This window comes from Geotrypetes seraphini, chromosome 11, assembly GCF_902459505.1.
Source record: "Geotrypetes seraphini chromosome 11, aGeoSer1.1, whole genome shotgun sequence".
In the NCBI taxonomy this organism is placed as follows: domain Eukaryota; kingdom Metazoa; phylum Chordata; class Amphibia; order Gymnophiona; family Dermophiidae; genus Geotrypetes; species Geotrypetes seraphini.
In genome coordinates this window covers 35,794,228-35,820,403 of record NC_047094.1, presented here as the reverse complement: position 1 = coordinate 35,820,403, position 26,176 = coordinate 35,794,228, and the positions used below count along the sequence as shown (strand labels likewise).

Genomic DNA, 26,176 nt, shown 5'->3' with positions numbered 1-26,176 from the left:
TATGTGATTATACAAGATACTTGTATTAACTACATTTTGAACACTCCTCATTATCTCAAAGCCTTCATGGACAATTTGATCAATTATTATAACCCTGATGATCTACAGTTGTTCTTCTGCTCTGATAACCAGTTCATCCTCATAACTCTTAGACCTTTTCCTTACCCAAACACTGTTTCATTAGCTAACTGGTCCCCTCTTTTGGTTTATCTATGTTTACCGCTTATGAGGGAAGCAGCATTGTCAGTACCACAGAGAGGCTTTTTTTTAACCAGTGTTTTAAACACTTACCGCCCCATATTCAACCCATGGGATATTGTCGGTGATTTCCCGTGGTCTATGATGAACCTGGAAATTGAATACCTGTGCTGTATTTGATGACCAGCATTGAATTTTTGGTTTAGAATTAGCCGGCCGAGTCATAGCTGACTAGGCCAATATTCAGCTAAGTTTCAATGGCTAAAGACAGAATATCCTTATAGGTGGCTCTATCTGGCCGTCAAACTTAGCCGGTGAGCCACTGAATATCAGTTATGTCACTCAACATAGTTGCTATAGCAAAACCCCCAAATGGAGACCACTCCAAATGGAGACAGCTCATAAATGCTCATACAGCCACTTCATCCCCCCATCTTTGGAACCATTTGCCTGCTCAGACACTCACTGATGACCTTCCGGAAAACGCTGAAGACCAACCTCTACAACTGGCCAGCGCCAACGAACTGCTCCCTCCTTGAACCCCTTCTCTCCTCCCCCCTCCTGTTCCAGGCTACCCCTCCCGCTCCCCAATTACTTCCCTCTCCCATCCCTTTCCCCCTGTGCTCCCCCTCCCCTTCCCTCTTGACGTCTTCTTCCAAGCTCTCTTCTACAAATGCCTTTGTCCTGTAATTTTTATAATGAATGTCAATTGTAACCCGTTCTGAGCTCCCGGGAGAACAGGATAGAAATCTAAATAAATGAAGTTCTAATTGGAAAACACTAGATTCACAGTAAAGAACAGGAGTTGTACAGCGTGGACAGGATACCTGCGAACTTACCTTCTTCACTGGTACAGGTCTTGGTTTCTGTACAATCTTTGGAAAGATCAATCTTTCTCTCAGTTCCAACCAAACTTACAAGATAAAGTTTAGAGCTACCAGGAAGGGGGAAAACACAAAAACCACAGTCATTTCTCCTGCATTACAGCTTTACTCTGAAATTGACGCTAATTGGGATTAGAAGTTATGCGCACAACTTGGAAAGCACAATCCTGTAAAAAGTATGTGTCAGTTGAAATGCACAAATTTGAAAAGGGGTGTGGCCAGGGGTGGATTGGGGACGGATAAGGGGGAATTCCTAAAAGTTAGGCATGCTGTTATAGAATGCGCCTGATGCGAGCATACCTTAAGGCCAGGGGTGGGCAATGAGAGCCGCAATCCAGTCGGGTTTTCAAGGTTTCCCCAATGAATATGCATGAGATCTATTTGCAAGCACTGCCTCCATTGTATGCAAATAGATCTCATGCATATTCATTAGGGAAATCCTGAAAATCCAACTGGATTGCGGCCCTTGTAGCCCACCCCTGCCTTAGGCCCTTTAAATCCCTATGGGCTTCGGGGCATTTATGGCACTGGCCTGCACTAAACCACTTTGTAAAAGGAGGTCTTAGTGTGCAACTCCAAAAGGGCAAGGCCAAAGGAGGGGTGTGGGTGGATCGGGGAATATTCCTAGAAGTTTGGTATGATGTTACAGAATGCTATCAATTGCATGCCCAACTGCTATAAATTGGTTGAAAAATAATCGTTATTTAAGGTCTGATATATTTAATAACATCAACCACCAGCAGACCTATACATCAACTTTCTTAGATCTATTATACAGAGTAATGCTGTTCATTTCTCATAGTTATTGTCTCATTAGTCTGTTGTATTTCTAGAGCCATCAGAAGCGGCACTCTAAAATATAACTTTATAGAGATTTTCGCCGCTAAGCTTCCTCATTGGCTCTACTCATTTATCTTATGCAAAATCCTTAGTAATTAGGTAATTTTTCTTCTTTTATCTAACTTATACATATATATTTGACTTATCTGAACAGCACAGTGTAGTATAAATCTTAACAGCCGTCTGTAGCCTTTTAAATTGCACCGCCGCCAGGTTTTGCCTGGAGTAAATGTTGGTATCCAAAATTAGGCATAAATTAGTTCTTACCTGCTAATTTGCTTTCCTTTAGCCTCTCCTGACTGGAACAGATGGGTATGTGCACCCCGACCAGCAGGTACTGATCGAGAATACACTTCCCCCTCCCCATTCACGGTTTCCACACTCGCGGTTTCACAAATTTGCGATTTTATTTGGGGGGGGGGGAACTCACGGCAGTCATTTCCTATTGGCGATCTGCAAGGGACAGGAGTGTAGGAAGATCGCTCCTGCCCCGAAAGCCTGCTAGACCACCAGGTAAGGCCGGGATGCCGGGGGGAAGGCGGGAGGGAGGTGGGGATGGGTCAGAGCCGGACGAGAAGATATTCGCGGTTTTTCTCCATTCGCGGTCTGGCTCTGCCTCTATCCCCCGTGAATACCGAGGGAAAAGTGTAAACTGAACTGAGCATACTGCTTATAAACCAACCATGCAGTCCCTGAGCCAGCCAGTAAATGTATAGCCAAGCAGCCACACAACTCCCAAAGACAGTACCAGCCACGGTTCCCTCTAAAGAACAGAGTAGGCTCAAAGGCCAAAACAAGGTAGGCTGAGGAAATACATCTTGCCATGCGCCGATGCTCTGTACCAACCCCAGAGGCAACCTGACCAAGACCAGGAACATCTCATTCTGCGACCTATTAAAGTCTTGGAAGGGTTGCTGAAACCTAGCGGTCTCAATTTTGGTACCTTTCTGATAGTTTATCTTATCTTCTTTCCAATTTTTTTTTTTTTTTTTAAGTCCTTCAGACGAAAATCAAAGCAGAGTGCAACTCCCTGCACAGCATGAAATAACGAAATTAGGGCGGGTTTTGTGCCGGTCTTGAGGGACTAGAAGAAAGGAAATAAGCAGGTAAGATCTAATTTATCCTTTCATAGCATCCCTCCAAACTAGCACAAATGGGAAGAACCAAAGCAGTGACTCTTTCAGGTGGGACACTTGAAAACCGGTTTCCAACATCCGTGCCCCAAACCTAACATCTTGACGTGAGAAGACATCCAAGCAGTAATGCCTGCCAAAGAAGTGTCATGAAGACCACACTGCCACTTTACAAATATCCACCAGCGAAACCAATGCACTCTCCACCCAGGAAGCTGCCTGACCCCTAATTGAATGAGATGTAAGACCAAGAGGAACTGGCCAACCCTGGAGAATGTAAGCAGATTCAATAATGCCCTTGATCCACCTATCAAAACAAAGAGTCTGTCCGAAGCACAAAAGTCTTGTGTGCAACAAAGATAAATACGCAATGCTCTCCGTACATCCAACAAAACTAGTGGCACTTCTCCTTATCTCCCCTGGTGTCACCCAAAACCAGCAACACTACAGGCTGATTAACATGGAAGAGTGAGGACATATTGGGAACAAAGGACGAAACAGTACATAGCACTACTTTCTCCTGAGAAATTAACATAACGTCTGCAACTCAGAAATCCTATAAGCAGAAATCATAGCGACCAAAAAAACAGTCATCAAAGAGAGATCCTTCAGAGAACAGTCCGACAGGGGTTCAAAGGGACTCACCAACAATGCCTCAAGCACAAGCTTTAAGTCCCACCAAGGACACGAAGATCTGACCAGAGGCTGGAAGAGACGTACGCCCTGAGGAAAAGACTGCATTTGCATGCAAAGCTAAAGACTTTTCCTTCACCAGGCCATGAAAGCTGACAAAGCTGTCACCTGAACCTTAAGTAATGTAAGGGAAAGCCACTTCTCCACTCCATCCTGAAGAATCTCCAAAAGCCCAGGAACGATCACTCTGAGGGGTGACCACAGCTCAATCCAAACACCACGCTTCAAAAATCCACCACACTTGAATGTAAGCAAGAGAGGTAGAGTGCTTACACGAATGTAGAAGAGTCCCAATCGTCCTGTCAGAATAGCTTCACTTCAGCAAACGTGCCCTTTTAAGAGGCGGAAGGAGCTGTCTAATGCCAGATGCACAAGATCCCTGTCTTTGAGGCCAATCTGGTGCCACCAGAACCACTCAACCTCCATGATGCTCTATTCTCTGTTGAACTCTGTCTACTAGAGGTCACGGTGGAAACACGTAAAGGAGACTATATGGAAGCAGAGAGGCTGGAATCTCTGTCTCCATGTCAACTCCCTCAAAAGGACTGAGTTCTCTGGAAAAAACAACTACGCTGAGAAGCTCCGCCTCGGCCCAGCCTATACCTATAGTCCTCCCAAAAACACCCTCTACTAGAAACAACCCTGCCTTTGGCTTATCCTCTGGTAATCTCAACATATTCATCTCACCTAATCCACTGACCATCTTATCCAACTCTTCTCCAAACAAGGAGTCCTTAAAAAGGAACTTAATTAGCTTCGACTTAGAGGCTGTATCCATCAATCATCCTCAAAGCCAAAGCACCCTTCTAGCCACTACACATAAAGCCATAGACTTCGCTGATGTCCTTAGAAGATCATAGAGAGCATCACACAAGAAGGCAGAGCCCATCTCAAGTTTTGCAACCTTCTAGTTATAAGGGATCAATCCTCCGCAGATCAATCCAGCACCCTCTCTGACCAATAAAAACTGGTCCTAGCTACCACCTGGACCACCAAAGCCACTATATCAAAATTCTGCTTCAAGAGTCCTCCATCTTGCACTCCCGAGGATCCCTCAAGGCAGTACCTCTATCAACATGGACCATGGTCCGCTTACTGACAGTTGAGACCATGGCGTCGACCACCGAAGGCCAGAGGAAATCCTTATCTTGCTCAAGCAAAGGGTACAAACGCACCATGGACTTAGCCAGATGAAAAGGGGCATCTGTAGAATTCCACTAGGCCTGGATGATACCCCTAATATCCTGATGCATAGAGAAAGAATGTGAGGACTTTCTGATCCCCTTAATCAATGGATCCATTGTACAAAGAGCCTCAGGAGGACCCTCCTCAAACTTTAAAACTGCAGACACCTGACAAATAAGTTCCTGAAGCTCATCTCTGTGAAACACATGCACTACAGAAAGATCCTCACCCACTAGGAGTTCATCCTTCCAAGTATCCAAATTCTGCAGGTCCATAGGATCTTCCAACTGTCCCCCCATATCTCCTAGTTCTGAAGATCGGAAACCAGACTCCAAAGGGTCTTCCTTCTCTCAATCCAGCTTCAATCTCTTGGGCGCCAATCCCGGGGACCAAGGAGAAGGGGAAGGAAGGAGTAAAAGGGGGAGGAGGGAGAGGAGGAGGCAAAGGAGGCAGAGGAAGGAAACACCACCTCAGGTTCCCCAAAGCACAGTTCTTCCCCTGTTTGCGCATGCAAAATGCCAAATACATTGCTAGGAATAAATCTTGTGAAAAATCACAAACAGCCCCCCTGCAGTCTCTGATTGCTGTTGATGGAACCATGAAGAAGAGATTCTGGAGAAAGGAGTGGTGGCTGGTCGGCAGCCGATGCCATAGCAGACAAGGCGGACGTTCCTGCTAAAACTGCAGACCATGAAATGACATCGATGCTGGAATTCAGGGCCTCCCCATGTAATTCCAACTGCTGCTGCCCCCAAACCAATCCCGCCACTGCTGCAGATTCTCCTGCAGGGCTGGTCCCTGAACAGCCCAATTTACAGATTCCCACTGAATCAACACTGCGGCGGGAGCAAATAGGGCACTTTCTTAAAAATTTGTGGTCTGCACTCATTGCAGCAGGACCGCTGTTTTTATGTTTTGTCCTTTCTTAACTCAGAGAAGAAAATCCAAATCGTGCTGCAGAAGGAAGGAGCACTACACCAAACTCCCTAGTTTTGCACAGGGAACACCTGTTCTTCTCTATATTCTTTTTAAAATATGCAAGAGCAGACCCCACTCACCGGCTCTCTAGACTGCCTGTCTGCCACAAAGGAGAGAAGCTCTGTCGAGGCATACCACAATAATCCCTAAGGGATGTGGGGGGGGGGGCAGGAAAGGGAAATGGACTTGGCCACCCAGGTGTGACACCCTCAGGGTTAGAGAGACCACCTTGAACCTCAACCCCAGTCCAGCGCAAGACTTCAAAGGGAAGCTAAAGTTGGTATTGGCAAAAAAATAAATAAATTAGAAATCCTGTATTGGAGCCCAAAAACTGTAGCTGACCAGGACTGCACAGATAGGCCTAACACCTGCTGGAGATGAACAACTGGCTGGCTCAGGGACTGCACAGCTAATATATAACCAGAATGCTGAGTTCAGTTTATTCTCAGTCTCCACCTGCTGGTCAGGGTGCAGGCGCACATACCCCTCTGTGCCGGTCTGGAGGGAAGCTATGGAAGCTTGTGTTCTATAAAGGGCATTCCAAATAAAGGGCGCTATGTGTGGATCATCTCAGAGTCTAACTTTGCCGTATACAGAACTCTGCTTTAAGCATTTATGGTATGGTAACAGAATCCACAGTTTACAAATAGCCTAAATTCTATTGCTCTTAGTTGAATATTGCAACAACTGAATTGTACCTGAAATCAATTATCTCCATGGATTCTTCAGGCGTATTCAGGAACACTTTGAGCTCTCGTCCCTTTTTCACCTGGACTCCACCGTCAAGGCTAGTTGATGTTCTTATCCTAGTTACCCATTTCAGACCAGCTTGTCCCAAAGCCCCCACAACTCCCATTTGGGCCGATATTTGGATGAGAGCACTGTCGGGTTATACAGGCAAACACATTTTCTGTTTAAAGACATTTTTCTTTCTCAGAACAGAAGATAAATATAGGATTTTTTTTTTTTTTAAATATTTTGGACACTTTTTTGAACAAAGCTTAAGGAAGAGGAACTCTATATAGGGTCAAAATTCCACCCTCTGGCATCGTGCCTGTTGACCAAGTAAATACTTAGATGCTATCTGCAGCTAAGCAACTCTACTCAGGTCAATGAGAATGATTCAAGGTAGGGTTACCAGATTTTCTGTTTGGAAAATCCGGACCCCCCTAGAACCGCCCCCCAGGCCCGTCCAGTTTCACCCATTCCATCCTCGTCACGCCCCAGTCCCGCCCCCAAGCCATATCCCTCCACTGTCTGCTCTCATCGGGCAGGAGGGAATCCGCGCATGTGCGAATGCAACACAATGAAATGACACGCACGACGGCGATTGGATAGAATCTTTTCAAAACCTGGACAGTGTCGGCTTTTGAAAAGCCGTCCAGAACCCTGGACATGTCCTCAAAAGGAGGACATGTCCGGAGAAATCTGGACGTCTAGTAACCCTAGTTCAAGGGGACCTCAGCATCTGTGTGTAAGAAGCTACAGAGCCCTGAGTTTGGTGGTTCCCCGTCACGCCCCAGTCACGCCCTCAACCCACAACCCAACTAGGCCTACATCTTACATTACATTACATTACATTAGTGACTTCTATTCCGCCTGTGCCTTGCAGTTCTAAGAGGATTACATTGGTAGATAGCTGGACATTTCCAAGAAGTTACATTACGTTGGAAGATAGCTGGACATTTCCAGGAAGTTACATTACGTTGGAAGATAGCTGGACATTTCCAGGAAGTTACATTACGTTGGAAGATAGCTGGACATTTCCAGGAAGTTACATTACGTTGGAAGATAGCTGGGCATTTCCAGGAAGTTACATTACGTTGGAAGATAGCTGGACATTTCCAGGAAGTTACATTACGTTGGAAGATAGCTGGGCATTTCCAGGAAGTTACATTACATTGGAAGATAGCTGGACATTTCCAGGAAGTTACATTACGTTGGAAGATAGCTGGGCATTTCCAGGAAGTTATATTACATTGGAAGATAGCTGGGCATTTCCAGGAGGATACATTACATTGGTAGATAGCTGGGTTTCAAGTTACATAGTGAGGTTTCAGATTATATTTTGTGACATAGAATACAATTTTTTTATTAATTTGATGGTCCCTCACTGAACATCCCAATGTATAGTGTTCCACATTCTGCCACTCCCATCATTTTCGTGTTTCTTCATATAGTATATAGTTTACCTTGGCTTAATATATCCATTTATGTAAAAGTCTGACTGCCGTTTGAAATCCACATTCCCTTTGATTTTTAATTTGGTAGCTCCAGAGGCAATTAAAGAGAGTTGAACTGGAAATCCTGAGATTGCTGGGAATGATAATTCTTCTGTGGCCAAACTCAGTCTTTTACTGTATTGAACTTCTTGACCCTGTTGCAAAAAAAAAAAAAAAAGAGAGACTAAAAAAGGAAAATAACTAGGCACAGCCTACAACATCAGTTCTCCCAGCTCTGCCAGCTTGCATATACCATATTTTCACCTTTCAGTGACTCAACTTCAGAGCAAGATTTACCCTCTCAGCTATGCTAATTTGATGGGTCCTAAGACAAGTCTTTGCTTTGGTAGTTGCTGGAAGAAAAAAATGTGGTTGGGGAGAGAAGGAGAAGGAGGGGCATCAGAGCCAGCACACCCACAAAACTCTATCTACCTATTCTCCCCACCTCTATGCAGTGTCCTCTATTCAGGAGGAGAAAATATCTTTGCTGGTTTACATCTGCAGGCAAAACCGTGGAGGGCCCCAGATCCATTAAGGGGGGACATTATCAATGTGGGCTACCATTAAAACAGGTTATTTTGTCACAAGTTGAGCTATTTTAGTACAGGGTCTCATTGCATAAAATACAACTCTGTGATAAGAAAGCATGACTTGTGGTAAAATAATCCATCTTAACGGTAGCCTACATTGAAAACTCCCCCCCCCCCCCCACACACACACACACACGAGGTTAATCCTGCCCTGCTCATGTTACATTAACTTCAGTGGAAATGCATTTTAGTACTAAGTAAGGCTGTCCACTGGATCCAGATCTGCAGAACAGGGTCGATCCATTCCCTAAGCAAAGCAAGACTACAAGTCCCAGCATGCACTGAGGTAAACCTAGGACTGGATCAACCCTGTCCTGTAAATCTGGCTCCAGTTGGCAGCCTCCATGCACAGATACATCTAATACTTACTATGCATTAATTTACCGTAATTGTATCTGACGCTGATCTTGTCTTGCTCCTAGGCTGTTTGTATTTGTACCCTCACCATTTATGTATGGTATTTAGTTAATCTTGTTAACCGCATAGAACCTCAAGATGTATCACGGTAAACAAATAAAATTTTATGTTATGTTATGTTATGCATAAGCTACCATGCATCAAATTGGTTAAGCTCCTCAAGTATTAAATAAGATGACTTACCACAAAGAACTGAAACAAATTATTTCTACTGTTCTGAGAAAACCAACTGTAAACAGCATCTGTTTTTGTATTTGAAGTGAAAACTTCAACTAACTGCATTAGGGTCATTGAGGGAAATTTTAAACTGTAAAGCCCAGTGTAGTTAAGGCATATTTTCATGGCCCTATTTTGCACCTAATTTAAAAAGTCAAATTTTTATCTACTTGACTTAAAATACTAGCACCTACATCAGCTCCACGGCTGGTGTTAACAGTTAGGGCATACTTTATGCATGGACATGTGTAAATTAAGAAACGGTATAATCTATGGGCCTGATTATATATATATATATATATATCACCCAAAAAATCGGCACCAACTAGAATGGTGCTTTGTGAAATTCTATACAATGTGCACCTTACAGAATCACGCTTAGCGCCAGTGCGTGTCATAACTTAAGTGCACCCTTTTAGACCAAGAAAAACCAGGCCTACATACCTGTGCCTAAGTTGTGCACAGACTGGGTGTATTCTATATCCGTGCGCTTAACTTTTAGGAACATCCACAATCAACCCATGCTACTCCCTGGCCATGCTTTTGAAGTGAATAGAGAAGTATATCTTGTGACCATGGATGTCTGTTCATTATATATGTATTATTTTATTTGCACAAGTACCCTCTATATAAATGTGCTCCAACCTGGACTATACGTGATACTCTGCTTATAAAGGAAGTCTCAGCCCCACCACTCCACCGCAAAAGTACTATCTCATTGCAAGAAGCTTTATGTGGAGCCTCATCATTGGCCGTCCTTATTTTATAGTGCTATGTTGTATTATATTGTCATTTGAATAAGTGCTTCAATAAATATAGATAATGCAATAAATATAAAGTGCTTATGCATTTGTTTGTAAGTTACTTAGCTTGTGTTGTTCAGCTTAATTCACAGCCAAAACTCAGGAGTCTGACCCGACATGTTTCGCATGTAATGCTTTATCAAGGGTCCCCCGAGTGTGCTGTCGTCATCCGACTCCAAAATGTAAGAGAAAGATATATATATGATCATCCCGCAAGATGAGGCTCTCCAAATAATTGAAGATTCTTTAAATCCCACGGAGTTCATTTTAAGTTTGGCATAGTTAGTTATGGGGGAGAGCTTTTTTCTATTTGATGATACTTTATACCGCCAGACATCAGGTGTAGCGATGGGTATCACTATGGCCCCTTCGGGGAAATAGGCAGGTGGGCATAGTAGGATTTGGGGGACTTTGGAGGACTCAGCATAAATTATAAGAGGGTTATGATGAGAGTACATCTGGCACCCTTTTTATGAAGTTCATAGTAGGGCCCTCTAAGGTACCACAGTGCTGTGTTGGCATGTCTATGTGGTGAGTCCATTACAATGCTGACCCCTCCCACATCTAAATTGTGCAGATTTAAATGTTTCTAACTTGGACATTTTTGTGATCAAAAATGGTGAATAACTTTAGATGTCCTGGGGGTCTAAATGTTTTGGCATCCAAGTAGGTGATTTTCAAAATAAATTTATTTGGATGTCTTGTTTGAAGAGCGATTAAAATGGTTAAGGGGCTGGAGGAGTTGCCTTACAGCGAGAGATTAGAGAAACTGGGCCTCTTCTCTCTTGAAAACAGGAGACTGAGAGGGGACATGATCAAAACATTCAAGATACTGAAAGGAATAGACTTAGTAGATAAAGACAGGTTGTTCACCCTCTCCAAGGTAGGGAGAACGAGAGGGCACTCTCTAAAGTTGAAAGGGGATAGATTCTGTACAAACGTAAGGAAGTTCTTCTTCACCCAGAGAGTGGTAGAAAACTGGAACGCTGTTCCGGAGGCTGTTATAGGGGAAAACACCCTCCAGGGATTCAAGACAAAGTTAGACAAGTTCCTGCTGAACCGGAACGTACGCAGGTAGGACTGGTCTCAGTTAGGGCACTGGTCTTTGACCTAGGGGCCGCCGCGGGAGCAGACTGCTGGGCATGATGGACCACTGGTCTAACCCAGCAGCGGCAATTCTTATGTTCTTATTTCTCCACTCCTGAATTTGGACATCTAGCGGGAAATGTCCAAATTTGGACTTAGATGCAATATCAAAAACGCCCCTCCACAGGTCCCATTTTGTTCAGTGGAACCTGCAGTAAATAACATATGTTAATGGTACAATAGCACGTTAACAGACGCGCAACTTGGTAAATATGGAGAACACAGCCCTCGTCCATTAGTGCCACAGACTGAAGTGAGAGGTTGAGGAATGAAAAGGCAGGAAATCTAAACCATTCCATCTATTCCACATGTGCCTCTTCCACAGCATGACTAAAACATAAGGTGAATTCTGTCAACAGCACTGCTTCGCTGAAGCTTGTATAAGGGGTTTTAGCTTCCAGAGCTGCCAAGTTTCCCAGTTCCAAGTGAGAGATTTAGGTTCATAGACAAAATCGTGCGAGACAACGGCGTGCCGACAACTGAGTGCAAGGTTGATGGCGCGCCGAAGAAAAGCACCATTTTGAAGGGTTCCGATGGGGGGTGTTGGTGGGGAACCCCCCTACTTTACTTAACAGACATCGCGCTGCCGTTGTGGGGGGTTTGGGGGGTTGTAACCCCCCTCATTATACTTGAAACCAAACTTTTTGCCTGTTTTTTAGGGAAAAAGTTCACCCTAAAAAAGTTCACCCCCCACAAAGGCAGCGCGATGTCTGTTAAGTAAAGTGGGGGGGTTCCCCCCCACACCCCCCGAAGCCCTTTAAAATAGTGTTTTTCTTCGGCGCGCCATCAACCTTGCGCTCAGTTGTCGGCACTCAGTTGTCGGCGCGCCATTGTCTCGCGCGATTTAGACCCGTCACCGAGATTTAGGTCCATCATGGATTTTGGACAACCCTAGACAGATGTATTATGGCACCTAGAGCACTGGTTTCAGTGGGTAGAATCAAGGACTATAAATATCCGTTCAAAATCAGGACTGGGAAACTTGATAGCTCTGCTTTCATAGATATTAGATTCACATGAAAACAATAAAATGGAAGAGAGCTCAGAACAACTCACAATTGCCACAGATTAGCTCTGAATCGCCGTTTACCTTTAGAAACTTGAGCGTGAGCTCAGCCAGGTTCAAGGAGTGCCGTCTCACTTCAGCCCTCAGGTCCTCGCAGTCCAGAAATCGAAGCTCATTTCCGAATATCTTCAGGCTCAGCCCACATTTCAGCTCTTTCTTGCTCCCCATCCCTTTGGCGAACTGAAGAGAAAAGTGGTACGGAAACATGACACGGTGCATATAGACAGGCTTGAATGAAAACTAACAATTGCAACCTTCAAATACAGTTAATACATTTCTTTTTACAGATCGGGCACTGTCAAATGCCATAACCTCTCAGCAAAGTCATTAACTGTGAAGAAATGCATCATAATAAAGATCTGCATGCTTGCCAGCACCCGCATAACCTTGACTTCCTCCCCAGTGCCACCTCTGACCTGCCTATATTTTATTTGGGCGGTCTGAGGGGATATTCAGCGGCACTCTCCAGTTAAGTGCCACTGAAAATCCCCATACCCTTCCTCAGGAAAATACCCTTCCTCGGGAGCCGCTTGTAAAGTTCCAGTGCCACAATCAAATGAAGATTCCAAGGGAGTGTGCAGCCAAGAAACCAGTGCCACCAGTGAGAGACTGGCACTGAAACTTTTACAAGCGGCGCCCGAGGAAGGGTATTTTGCCTGAAAGTGAGCTTGGTAGAACCTGGTAACCTGGGTAAATCGAAACCAGGATCCTAACTGCAAAAACAGGGAGGTGCCAGTCTATGGAACTTTGTGAACTGCAAAACGGGGAAACGCCTAGAGATAAGTACCTAATTTGCGCCAGCTTTCAGCATTTAGGGCTCCTTTTATGAAGATGCGCTAGCACTTTTAGCGCACACACCAGATTAGCGTGCGCTAGCCGAAAAACTACCGCCTGCTCAAGTCCAGCTGCCTATAATAGGAGCCCTTGCCCCGATCCAACCAGGCATGTGAGCTCCTCCCCCTATATCCCGTTTAAGAGATCAATCTACCTGCTTTAAATATCAGCAGCAGTAGAAAAACAACTGCTTTTACATACAAGCAGCAGCGAGACCTACCGCAACCACCAAGAGCCCACAGACCCGATCCTGCCAGGAGTGTGAACTCCTCCCCCTGCAGTCCATTGGAGAGATCAATCTGCCTGCTTTTAAATATCAGCAGCAGTGGAGATCAACTGCTTTTACACCTAAGCAGCAACGAGACCAGCCACAACCACCGAGAGCACACAGACCCGATCCTACCAAGAGTGTGAACTCTTCCCCCCATGCAATCCGCTAAGAAGATCGACTGTCGGCTCCAGGCGGCTTTCCCGCAGAGGAGAGAATCCTGCATTCACCGTGGGCCTCATCTGGGGCAGCTTCCTTGGAGCGGCTGGGGCACGGGCAGTGTGTCTGGGAGGGAATGCATGGATGGGAGAACATCGCAGGGGAGGAGACATAGGCATCCTGGGACTGTCTGCCAAGTCTCTTCCCTGAAGAAGCCCTTTCTGGAAACGTCAATCGCTCCTCCTAAACTTACTTGCTCCACTTCATCACTGACGCTGAAACCGTGGATTGAAGACAAAGTTTTATTTTATTTTTCTTTCCAGCTTATGATTTATCTTTAATCTTATCTATTGTTTTGCCTTTTGTCTTTGTTTTGTTCTATTTCTATCATTTAAATTTCTCCAGAATTCTACTGTTCAACGGCTCCCCCTTCTGCTTCTATTCCTTTCTCTCCTCTCTTCTACCTTCCAAAGTATTTAGATCAATGCTGTCTTGTTAAAATGTTTATTTTATTTTTATTTTTCCTCTAACTCTACTTTTCACTTCTTTATTACCCTCCAGGTACTTTAGTTAGATTGTGAGCCTTCGGGACAGTAAGGGAATTTTTCAAGTACCTTTCTTATTTCTAATCTTAATGTATATTTTCTGTAAACCGCTTAGAACCTAACGGATGTAGCGGTATATAAGAAATAAATTACATTACATTTTAGTGCGGGCTATTCCACGCGATAAGGCCCTAACGCACCTTCGTAAAAGGAGCCCTTAATCTTGATAGGTAGTCAACAAGAAGAATATAGAATAGTCAATAATATAGAATTATATGGCACTTTACACAGAGCACAGACACCTTTTGTGTATTTTGCACTAATATAATTTAAAACACACAATGTGTACGCCTATGATGGTGTGTAGCAGAGCTTGAAATAGAGCCTGCACAATATGTATAAGCCTGGAACTCTGGTTGTTTTTCCAGGGTCCCATTAGCTTTCATAAACACACTGAGGGCATACTTAATCTAATTTAATATTATATAAATAACGTATAATTTTGCTTGAAGCATTATTATATAAATAACGTATAATTTTGCTTGAAATAATTGATTAAAAGTATAAGCATTATGAAATAATTGAAAAATGTATAAGCATTATTATATAAATAATGTATAATTTTGCTTGAAATAATTGATTTCAATAGGGACTATTTTGTTAGCGAGTCCCCTATTGGGTTTTTTGCATAGATTGATTTAGGCAGCAACTAGCAATTTAAGTGGGCAGGAGAGAACATAAGAACATAAGCAGTGCCTCCGCCGGGTCAGACCACAGGTCCATCCTGCCCAGCAGTCTGCTCCCGCGGCGGCCCAAACAGGTCACGACCTGTCTAAATCACCAGAAGGGGCCCCCATGCCGCCTTGGTTTCCCTTCCTAGCCCTCCGGTCTTGCGCATGCACGACCTGGGTTTCTATACTTATTTTCTGGTTAGCTTTCTCAATATCCCATGATCCCTTTATCCTTCAGGAATCCGTCCAGTCTCTGTTTGAATCCTTGTACCGTACTCTGCCTGATCACTTCCTCCGGTAGCGCATTCAAAGGGTCGTGGACACTTGGAATGCGCTACCGGAGGAAGTGATCAGGCAGAGTACGGTACAAGGATTCAAACAGAGACTGGACGGATTCCTGAAGGATAAAGGGATCATGGGATATTGAGAAAGCTAACCAGAAAATAAGTATAGAAACCCAGGTCGTGCATGTGCAAGAGCTTCCTGAATATCATCCCCGTCCCATCCAAATTACCAACATCCTTCCATATAGGAACGAACAGAAGCGGGCCAAGCTTCAGAGGAGGAGGAGACCCAGTTCACCACCAATCTCCTCAGGCTGTCAAATTGATCACCGGTAAACAACTGGGGAAGGGAGGATGAGGAGGGGATGGAAAAATCAATTGAGGGGTAGGAGAGAAACTAGGGTAGAAGAAAGGGCTTGTCTTGAGGTATGAGGGATTGTCTCGAAGCGATGAAAGATAATGACAAATAACTGCAGGAAGTTAAAAAAAAAAAAACCTTTGGAAATTTTCTTCTGGGTTCTATACCTTGCATTTTGAGTTGCGCAGTCAAATTTGGGCGCAGGCCCAATTTTCGCGTGCAACTTAATTGATTAATGATCCAATCAGCGCTAATTGGTCATTAACGAGCAATTATTGGTACTAATTAGAACAGACGTATTCTATCAAGAGGTATGTATAAATTCTAGTGCAAGGAATCAAAAAGGGTGTGGCCCTGGGAAGGGTATGAGTGAATTGTGGGCATTCCGAAAATTTACACGCACTGTTAAAGACTATGTCCAATCCGTGCCTAAGTTAGGTGCAGGGAGTTACACCAGGTTTTAATTGGTGTAAATCCTAAATGTAGTCTTGGGTCCCAGTGCTTAATGTCATTCTATAAACCATGCCTAATTTTGGGGTCATTTTACTAAGGCGCGCTAGCCATTTTAGCGTGGACTAAACGCTAACACATCCATTATAGTATATGGACGCGTTAGCGTTTAGCACACGCTAATATTTAGCATGCGCTAAAACGGCTAGCACGCCTTAGTAAAAGGACCCCTTTACTACTATTATTATTATTATTTCTATAGCGCTACCAGATGTACGCAGCGCAGTACAGTGTCAGAAAGAAGACAGTCCCTGCTCGAAAGAGCTTACAACCTAAACAAACAAGACAGACAAAAAGGATGTCATGGATACAGTTAATGGGAACGGTTAATCATCTGGCTGGGTTGGAGGGCAGAGGGGAGTACAGGACAATCAAGCCATTGTGACATCACTGATGAAGTTGGCTCTTATTGGTGGAATGAGGCATTATGACATCACAATCTCAGCTCTGCTTCCCAAATACAAACAGGATATCATGGATACAGTTAATGGGAACAGTTAATCAGCTGGCCGTGTTGGTGGGTAGTGGGGAGTAGGGTTATGGATTGAAAGCTATATCAAAAAGGTGGGTTTTCAGTCTGCTTTTAAACAAGGGAAGGGGCTTGACGGACAAACTTGGGTAATTTATTCCAGGCGTAGGGGGCAGCTAGATGAAAGGAACGAAGTCTGAAACTGGTAGTGGAGGAGAAGGGTACAGCTGAGAGCGGCTTATCTGAGGAATGGAGTTCTCTGGGAGATTTATAAGACGAGAGAAGAGAGGAGAGATATTGGGGGGCAGCAGAAGGAACACACTTGTAGGTCAGCAACTGGAGTTTTAACTGAATGCGAAGGTGGATAGGGAGCCAGTGAAGTGACTTGAGAGGGGTGACATGAGTGTAGTGAGATTGGTAGAAGATGAGTCGTGCAGCAGAATTTTGCACAGATTGCAGGGGGGAGAGGCAGCATTGCAGGAAACCAGTTAGAAGTAGATTGCAGTAATCTAAGCGTCAAGTTATGAGAGTGTGGACAGGAGTCTGAGTAGTGTGTTCAGAGAGGAAGGGGTGAATTTTGGTAGGAAGAGATAGGCCTTAGCAGTTTGTTGGATGTGCGTAGAAAATGAGAGGTCGGAACTGAAGACGATTCCAAGGTTGCGAGAAGAGGAGACTGGAACAATGGAGATGGAGAATGGAGGGAAAGGAGCAGAGGGTTTAGGAGGAAAAAGGAGCAGCTTAGTCTTGGACATGTTTAGTTTCAAATGACATCAGGACATCCAGGCAGCAATGTCAGCCCAACAGGCAGAGACTTTTTCTTGGACTTTAGATGAAATTTCAGGTGTAGAGAGGTAGATTTGAGAGTCATCAGCATATAGGTGATACTGGAAGCCATGGGAGGAGATCAGAGCACCGAGGGCATGGTTTATAGAATATCACTAAGTGGGTTTTCTTTCCATGCCAAGTTTTAGGCACCATATATAAAATTTTCCCCTTTATGTACTTTTGAAAGAGAAAGCCGCATCATTGTAATGGGCAGGCTTAGCAAAGGCCCCGAGGCTGTTGATGAAAACCAATTCTAAATTAATCCTTGCGGCAGCTCTGTGGCCAAGTTAAAAGCACACTGAGCTGCCACTAGATAGGAGAAGTACTGCTTGGCAGGAGAGGAGGGAAAGGGAAGGGAGAAGGGGTAATGCTGGACATGGGGAGAGGAAGAGGTGCTACTGGACAGGGGGCAGGGAAAGGGAAGGGAGAAGAGGTGCTGCTAGACCTGGCAGAAGGGGAGGGAAAGGAAAGATGCTATACACTGGAGGGGAGGGTGAGATGGTGGATAGGGAGAGAGCATATTAGTTATGAGTGGGGTTTGGGGAGGGAAGAAAGGAAAATTGTTACAGGAGGAGTGAAAGTGATGAGAGGGAGAAATGGACATGGAGTAGAGGAGAGGGAGAAATGGGGCATGGGGAGAGAACATGGGTTGGGGAGTGGGAAGGAAGGATGTCACTCGAGGGAAGAGGCAAGGAGAGAGAGAGAAAGTGTGGAGGAGGCAGAAAGGGTTGGACTCATGGAGAGGGTGAGATGGATGAGGAGGAGATAAAGGAGGGAAGGAGAAATGTCACATTTGGGGGGAAGGGGGAGAGGGCAGAGAGTGAAAAGTTGGACTCATGGAGGGAGAGAGAGAGATGTTGGTTAGAGGAGGGAAGGAGGACTGGAGAAGAAGCATGCAGGAGGATGAGAGAAAGAAATGTTGGACTGGTGGAAAGGAGGGAGAAATGATGGATTGGGAGGGGGGCCAGAAAGGAGGAAGGGAAGGAAGATGGACTGCAGGGGACAGAAAGGAGGAAGAAAAAGAAAAATGTTACACAGTCAATGGATAAGAAGGCACTGGAAACATAGTTAAAAGCACAGAAAAATAAAGTCACGAGACAACAAAGGTAGGGAAAATGATTTTATTTTCAATTGAAATGTATCAGTTTTGAGAATTTATATCTGCTGTGTATATTGTGTGTATATGAAAAATGAATGGAAAAAATTGCATTACAATTAGTGAAGGGGGCGGGATCTAGGGAAGAGCTTTGGTGGGTCTAGGGTGGAGCTTGGGAGGTCTGTGGTTGGGGGTACTCAGTTGAAATTTGTTAGACTTCCCTCCTGGCACGCCCTACTGGCATTTCAGGACCTGTCTGGAGGGCCTCTGCGAATGCGTGGAGGTCAACGTGATGTCACGCATGCACGTGATGTCATCACAGCAACGTCCGTGCACTTCTGGGTGCCTCGAGCCGTGGCCACTACCTTTAGTGTGCTCCAGCTCGAGAAAGTTTGAGACACTGGTCTAAGAACATAAGAAGTTGCCTCCGCTGGGTCAGACCAGAGGTCCATCGTGCCCAGCAGTCCACACCCGCGGCGGCCCATCAGGCCCATGACCTGTAATGTGATCCTTCTCTAAGCGCTTTGATTCCTTTTATCCTTCTATCCATACTCTATCTAAAACCTATCTCTACCTCTATCTGTATCCCTCAATCTCATTTAGGCATAACGTTCAGGAATTTATCCAATCCTTCTTTGAACCCCCGTAGTGTACTCTGTCCTATCACAACCTCCGGAAGCGCATTCCAGGTGTCCATCACCCTCTGTGTAAAAAAGAACTTCCTAGCATTGGTTCTAAAATTGTCCCCTTTCAGCTTCTCTGAGTGCCCCCTTGTGCTTGTGGTTCCCCATAGTCTGAAGAATCTGTCCCTTTCTACCTTCTCTATGCCTTTCATGATCTTGAAAGTCTCTATCATGTCTCCTCTGAGCCTCCGCTTCTCAAGGGAGAAGAGCCCCAGCCTTCCCATCCTGTCTGCGTATGAAAGGTTTTCCAGAAGCCTCTCCTGCCCACTTAAACTGTACTGAATATTGACTCCATAGCATTTTGCAAACTGAGGGCCTCATTTTTTCAAATACAGCAAAGAACAGCTAAATGGCAGAAGGTCACTTTTCAGCAAGAAATAAAATTGTATAGAAAGCAACATCAGCTGTGAAATCTGTTTTGTACTGTCTTATATTCATTTTCTGCCAGCAAACGATGGAAAGCTTAAACTAGGTTGACCCTTCTTCTTAAGTTCAAAACGTGGTTTAATTCTCCTTAATTGCATTCATCTGGCTTTTCATAAAACTAGGCTGCGTCCATTCAGGGCAACTGACAGCCTTTGACCTCTTTTGGAGCAGCAAAGTTTCATAACATTTAGCTAGTTTGCAGACTTTCAAACGCATCAGCAAATATCTACCAACCGTGCAAAAATAAAGGCAACAATTAGAGCAAAGTTAAGCTAAGTAGCAGAGCCGCCAATGGATTTCTCAATTCAGAAAAGCAGAACTATAAAGGAGGCACTGACGTTTGTATACCACATATACTGTACATAGAAATGACTAGACTATTGGCATGTATACAATCTACTCGATACTCAGTCGGTGGTGGCAATGAATATCTGGGGGAAGCACAGAGGAAAGCGTGGGATGAACACAGAGGATCTCGAATCAGAAAAAAATTAAGGCCAATGCTGGGCAGACTTGCAAGGTCCATGTCCGTATATGGCCGTTTAGTTGAGGATGGGCTGGAGGGGGCTTCGATGGCTGGGATGGTTTGGATGGGCTGGAGTGAGCTTTGATGGAGACTTCAGTAGATGGAACCTAAGCACAGTACCGGGCAGAGCTTTGGGTTCTGGCCCAGCAATAGCTAAGAAGAAGGAAAATTTAAACTAAATCAGTAATTCAAAGACTGGGTAGGTTTGGGCAGACTGGATGGACCATTCGGGTCTTTATCTGCCGGCATCTACTATGCTACTATGGGGGGGTTTTGGTCACCAAAGAGTAAGCAGTTAAGTCAATGTTCAGCGTTAACCAGCTAAGTTGTTAGCAACGAAAGAAAGGACTGCTATTTATGCAGTGAAACTTAAGCGCTAAACTTAACTGGTTAGGCGCTGAATATCCGTGCCTAACTGGATATGTTGCACGATATAGCTAGTTAAGCAATAGGCATCAACTGTTAACATTCAGCGCAAGATAGCCAGTTATCTTCCATTAAATATTCACGGTTAACCTCCAAAATACTATTTAACCAGTTAGTGGCTGTTTCTGACCAGTTAAATAGCACTGAATATTGGTGGGGGGGGGAAGACTGTTTCTTAACTACAGATGTGTCTTCTATAGCATGTGGATGTTCATATGGGTGGAGACTAGACAGAGCACACTTATATGTATAAACTTATAGAATTACAATAAGTTATACGCACATTAGAGAATGACACGGTGAAAAAATTGGTCCCCGTCACCGCCCCGTCTCACCATCCTCTGCACCGCCCCGTCACCGCCATTCCCTTCACCGCCCCGTCACCGCCACTGCCACCCCATTCACCGCCCCGTCACCGCCACTGCAACCCCATTCACCGCCCCGTCACCGTCACCGCTGCATATATAAAAGCCTCAAACGGGTACGATTTTAAATACTTTTCTTTATTTACGTATAAAGGAAACATTCTTTAAAACTTTAAAACTTAGTTAAATATTAGTTAATAACTATACAAAAACAAACACGACATGTACTTTTAATGCTTACAATGTTAGCCTACATGGTAAGTAGACGCGGCCGCTGTACCTAATCGCGGCAAATCGTGTACCTAATCGTGTACCAAATCGTGTACCTAATCGCGGTCACTATGCTAAGTCTCCCCTCCCCCCAGCGATCACGGCAGGAGGGCACCCAACCCCTCCTGTAGACCCCCCCAACGGCCCTCCCGACAATCGCAGCAGAAGGGTACCCAACCCCTCCTGCCGGTCCTCCCAATGGCCTCCCCTAAGATCGCCGGCAGGAGGGTACCCAACCCCTCCTGCTGGACCCCCCCCAACGAACCCTCCCACCCCGGAACCCCCTTAGTCTTACTTTCCAAGTTGGACCGGACGGCTCCTCACACGTATGGCCAGCAGGCTTGCCTCCGTCCAAATGAGGCGGGCCCGCCCCTACCCTGCCCAACCCACAGGATCCTAGGGCCTGATTGGTCTAGGCACCTAAAGCCACTCCCGCTATAGGAGGGGCCTTAGGTGCTTGGGCCAATCAGGCCCTAGGATCCTGTGGGTTAGGCAGGGGAGGGGAGGGGCGGGCCCGCCTCATTTGGACGGAGGCAGGCCTGCTGGCCAGACGAGCGAGGAGCTGTCCGGTCCAACTTGGAAAGTAAGACTAAGGGTGGTGTTTCGGGATGGCGGGGTTTGTTGGGGGAGGGTCCGGCAGGAGGGGTTGGGCACCCTCCTATTGGCGATATAGGGGGCCGTTGGGGGGGCCGGCAGGAGGGGTTGGGCACCCTCCTACCAGTGATCATAGGGGGGCTGTTGGGGAGCTGGCAGGAGGGGTTGGATATCCTCCTGCTGCGATCGTCGGGGGGGCTGTTGGGGTAGGCAGGAGGGGATGGATATCCTCCTGCTGCGATCGTCGGGAGGGCCGTTGGGAGGGGGGTTGGGGTAGGCAGGAGGGGATGGGTACCCTCCTGCCGCGATCGTTGGGGAGGGCTGGTTCTGTCGGCATGAAGGGCTGAGCACCTTCCTGCCGGCGATCGTCGGGGGGGTGGCGGGTTCTATTGGCAGGAAGGGTTGATCTGACAAATGAGGAGCCAGTATATTGGGGGGCGGAGTCAATGCGGCAACGTGCAGGTGAAACACAGGTAAATAGCGGTTCCTAGAAGGGGGGACATTGTCCTGCGGGGACAAATCTATTCACCGTTTTTGCGGGCGGTGAAAGGATTAGTCCCCGCGTCTGCGGCGATTTGCTAATGAGGTCACCATAACCCGCAGCCAAACCGCAGCCACGCAGCGGTTCGCTGCGGGGATCGCTCCCCGTGTCATTCTCTAACGCACATCTCTGGAATCGAGGCATGAGCCTTACACCAGATCCATGCCTGGCGGAATTACTCACTAATCCATGTTTAGACCCTGTTACATTAGCAGTTTATAAAGCAGAGATGGCCAACCAAAGTTCTCAAGGGCCACAATCCAGTCGGTACCGTAACTAAAGCGCACAGGACTTTGGCGTGCCGACAATCCCGCGGTGACATTTTCGAACAGGACAAATGTGCACCGCCGATTCTGCCATTTCCGCTTGCACTGTGACTACACTTAGAAGTGCTCGTGCTGCCTTTGGGGGGGGGGTTTAGAGGGGAATCCCCCCAGTACACTGAAAACTCTCATTCTCCTTCCCTTTTTCGGTCTTCGGGAGTTTTCGGTATAGTGGGGGTTCCTCCCCTATTACCCCCCTCAGAGCGCAAATGGGAACGGCAGAAGCGGCGGTGCACATTTGTCCTGCACGCTTTTGATGGGTCACCATCCAGTCAGGTTGTCAAGATTTCCACAATGAATATGCTTGAGATCTACCGGCGTGCAATGGAAGCTCTCCCTGCAAATCAATCCCATGCATATTCATTGTGGAGATCTTGGAAACCCAGCTGGGTTGCGGCCCTCGAGGACTGCAGTCGCCCACCCTTGCTATAAAGGCAAATAGATACCTACTTTCCTTTACCGAATAGTCTCTACATAGGTATCCCTTTATAGAAATGCCCTCCGTGGGTCTGTATATCATTAATACATTTCTGTCATAAGTTTAAAGCCCCTGCAAAAAAACTCATGCAATTTCCATCACTTTATCAAAAATATGCAAACAGGATCTGATATGGCTGTGACACTTTTAAAGGTCTAAAAAAAAGGGACATTGTGATACCTGAGCTCTCCAGATCTCAAGGGCCTCTTCCTTATATCTTAAGGGGTCTTTAAGATCTCAAAAGCTTGCAAAATATAGAAAAACATTGAAAACAGACCAATAAAAAATTGTGGGACTGATGGTTATAATTACAGAAGGCTGTTCAAATGTGACAAGCTTATGAGCGAACTCTGTAGCCATTATGTCTGGAACAGGCTGCCTGATTCAACACGTCATGCTCCGTCTCTAGCAGGATTCAAATCCAAGCTAAAAGCTTTCAACTCTTACCTCCCACCTATATCCATGGTATCATTCTTTCTACCAGAATCTCTCCAATCCTGAGATGTCCTGTCTGTCTATCCAAATTAGATTGTAAGCTCTCCTGAGCAGGGTCCATCTATCGAATGTTAAATGTACAGCACTGCCAACACCTTTCAAAGCTATACAAATGATAAATCGTAGTAGTGGTAGTAGTAGCCTCTGTTAAGATGTTTCCATTACTTCTATGAGTACATACATTAAAGCTGAATATAATACATAAACTATTGGATTTGTTATATCAAAGGTGTGATTGAATGCTACACTAACAATAGTGCGAAGGACATTGGCGTGCCGACAATCCCGCCCCGACATTTGCGAACAGGACAAATGCGTGCCGCCCTATTGCCTTCATTTGGGGAGAAATTGTAAGTGGAGTGGGGGAGTTTGCGAAAATGGTGTGCGTTGGCTTCCCCCCCCCACACACCCCTGAAAGCAGAAAAGGGAAAGTTTGGAGTCCGCGCAAGGACAGTGCGAGTTGTAAGTTTAGTGGTGGGGGGTTCCCCACACACACACACACCCTCAACGAGAGCGGTAGTGTATTGGGGGGGTTCCCTCCAAACACCCCCTCAGGGCACAAATGGGAAGGCAAAAGGTAAGGCAATAGGACGGCATGCATTTGTCCTAAGCGCCAATGTCGGGGTGGGATTGTCGGTGCGTCAAAGCCCTGCACGCATTTGACAGGTCATTGATTGAATAGTTCACTATTGGTATTTGACTTTTTTGGATACCATTTTGAATCCCTTTATAAGACAGGCTTAAAATAGCCTTTTTTGGATTATCAACCTAAGCATCAACGCATGGGTACCAAATGCGGTACCTTTTGCTCTAGGTCATTCATTTTATTATATTTTCCACTTGGGCAGATGTGCTTTGTTGTTTTCGATTTGAGCTTATCTGAAACAGGACCATAATGCCTCATTGGGTGTTTCTTCTCTTTCTCATTTGCTTTGGAAGTCCCTTCTGTTGGAGAGTCTGATTTGGTGTAGCCATCTTCACTTTTCATGGAGAAGTATTCATGAACAGCTGAGCGGTGACCAAATAATTTCTTAATGAGAGTCTCAGCGTTTTCTAATCGTATGCCAACCTGGTGAAAGAAGAATGCCATGAGACCACATATATGCTTCCAATTTAGCCTGAACCTGTAGCCTGTGGTATGATTCACTATGCACTGGCCAAAATTCTATATATGGCACCATTAAAAAAGAATTCTGTTCTAAGTACCATTCTCTAAACAGCGCTCAGAGTTGGGCAACGTTTATACAAGAATAGCGTTTGGCAATAGGATCCATCCAATTTTAGGCATAACGATTTACACCAAGTAAATCCTGGTGCGATATTCAGTCTGCTAACTGGTTATGTAAGCACACAAAATTGGGATAGCAAAAATAATGGTCTAACTTTACTGGCTCAATTAATCAGTCGCTGGTCTGAATATTGGCAAGTGCCCGGCTAACCTCTAGGTCAGCACACATATCCAGATATTCAATGCCAGGAGCCTTGCATACCTTAGCATTTAATAATGAAGGACAAACAAGCTCTGTCCCTAGCAAATGATAACACAATATTGAAGCACCACCACCATTGCTCCCTCTAAGCTGAGCAAGTGTCCTCCAACTGTATTGCTACCAGTAGAGGGCAGTGCTTCAATATTGTGTTTTCAATTGCTAGGGAGATTCCCTAGAGTCCTGACAGAACTTGCCTATCCCTCACTATTGAAAATGTGATGTAAAACAGCATCTCCCACTGGCAGGACTGTAGGTGGAAAACCCCTACTCAGCTTAGAGGGAACAGTGCGGCACCTGGATATCTATCCAGATAAGGAAAAAAATAAACTGCTCTATATGTATCCGGATTAGCAATCTTGATGACAGCAGGTCACGGTCAGTAGGTGAATAGTGCAAGACATGCACCCCAGTATCTGGATACTTAGTGGCAGCCACTATCTGGGTACTGCTATTGAATATCCTGATTTTGCTGTCAGCAGCAGGTGGGCATAAAAAAAAAAGCCACATTGACTACTGTGGCCTGAATATTGGAAGTTATGTTTCTAGTATAATATTTATCAAACCAGAAATTACATTTGTGTGGAAAGTACCAATGGAAGAAAAAAAACACATTTAATTTACCTCCAGCAAATTTATAGCTCGTCCCATCACATGTACAGTCAGATTGGCCATTGCTGATCGTGGAATAAAAGATGCTGGGGTAAAGATCACTGATGTCTCCATATTTGCACCCCCAGATGCTAGAAAGAAAAAAAAAAAAACAGATTGCAATGCTTTAAAATGTTTCTATAATGAAGTTCGAATCTGAAGTTATTTTTAATTTTGTTGGGTAGTAGATGCGTGGAACAGTCTCCCAGAAGAGGTAGTGGAAACAGAGACTGTGTCTGAATTCAAGAGGGCCTAGGATAGGCACGTGGTATCTCTCAGAGAGAGAGAAAGAGATAATGGTTACTGTGGATGGGCAGACTAGATGGGCCATTTGGCCTTTTTCTGCCATCATGTTTCTATGTTTCTAAAATACCAACAGATTAGTCTACAGAATTTCTTCAGATGTGGCATTATTAGGCCTGCCTCCAAACCACCAGAGGGCTCTAGTGAGCTCAAATTTA

At 45.2% G+C, this 26,176-nt stretch overlaps 1 protein-coding gene across 6 annotated transcripts in view; it reads right to left on the bottom strand.

The window, feature by feature from the left end:
• Positions 1–26,176, bottom strand: part of LOC117369188 — a 293,723-nt gene that overhangs the window by 193,005 nt on the left and 74,542 nt on the right. For all 6 annotated transcript variants that reach the window (XR_004541095.1, XM_033963328.1, XM_033963324.1 and 3 more), the window contains 6 exons: positions 25,689–25,807; positions 24,380–24,646; positions 12,396–12,551; positions 8,104–8,288; positions 6,610–6,792; positions 1,038–1,132 (listed from right to left, as the gene is read on the bottom strand). Coding sequence is in view for 5 of the 6 variants with exons in the window: in XM_033963328.1 (XP_033819219.1) it covers positions 1,038–1,132; positions 6,610–6,792; positions 8,104–8,288; positions 12,396–12,551; positions 24,380–24,646; positions 25,689–25,807 (1,005 nt within the window). In the remaining variant the exon portion in view is untranslated. The remainder of the gene's footprint in view (positions 1–1,037; positions 1,133–6,609; positions 6,793–8,103; positions 8,289–12,395; positions 12,552–24,379; positions 24,647–25,688; positions 25,808–26,176) is intronic.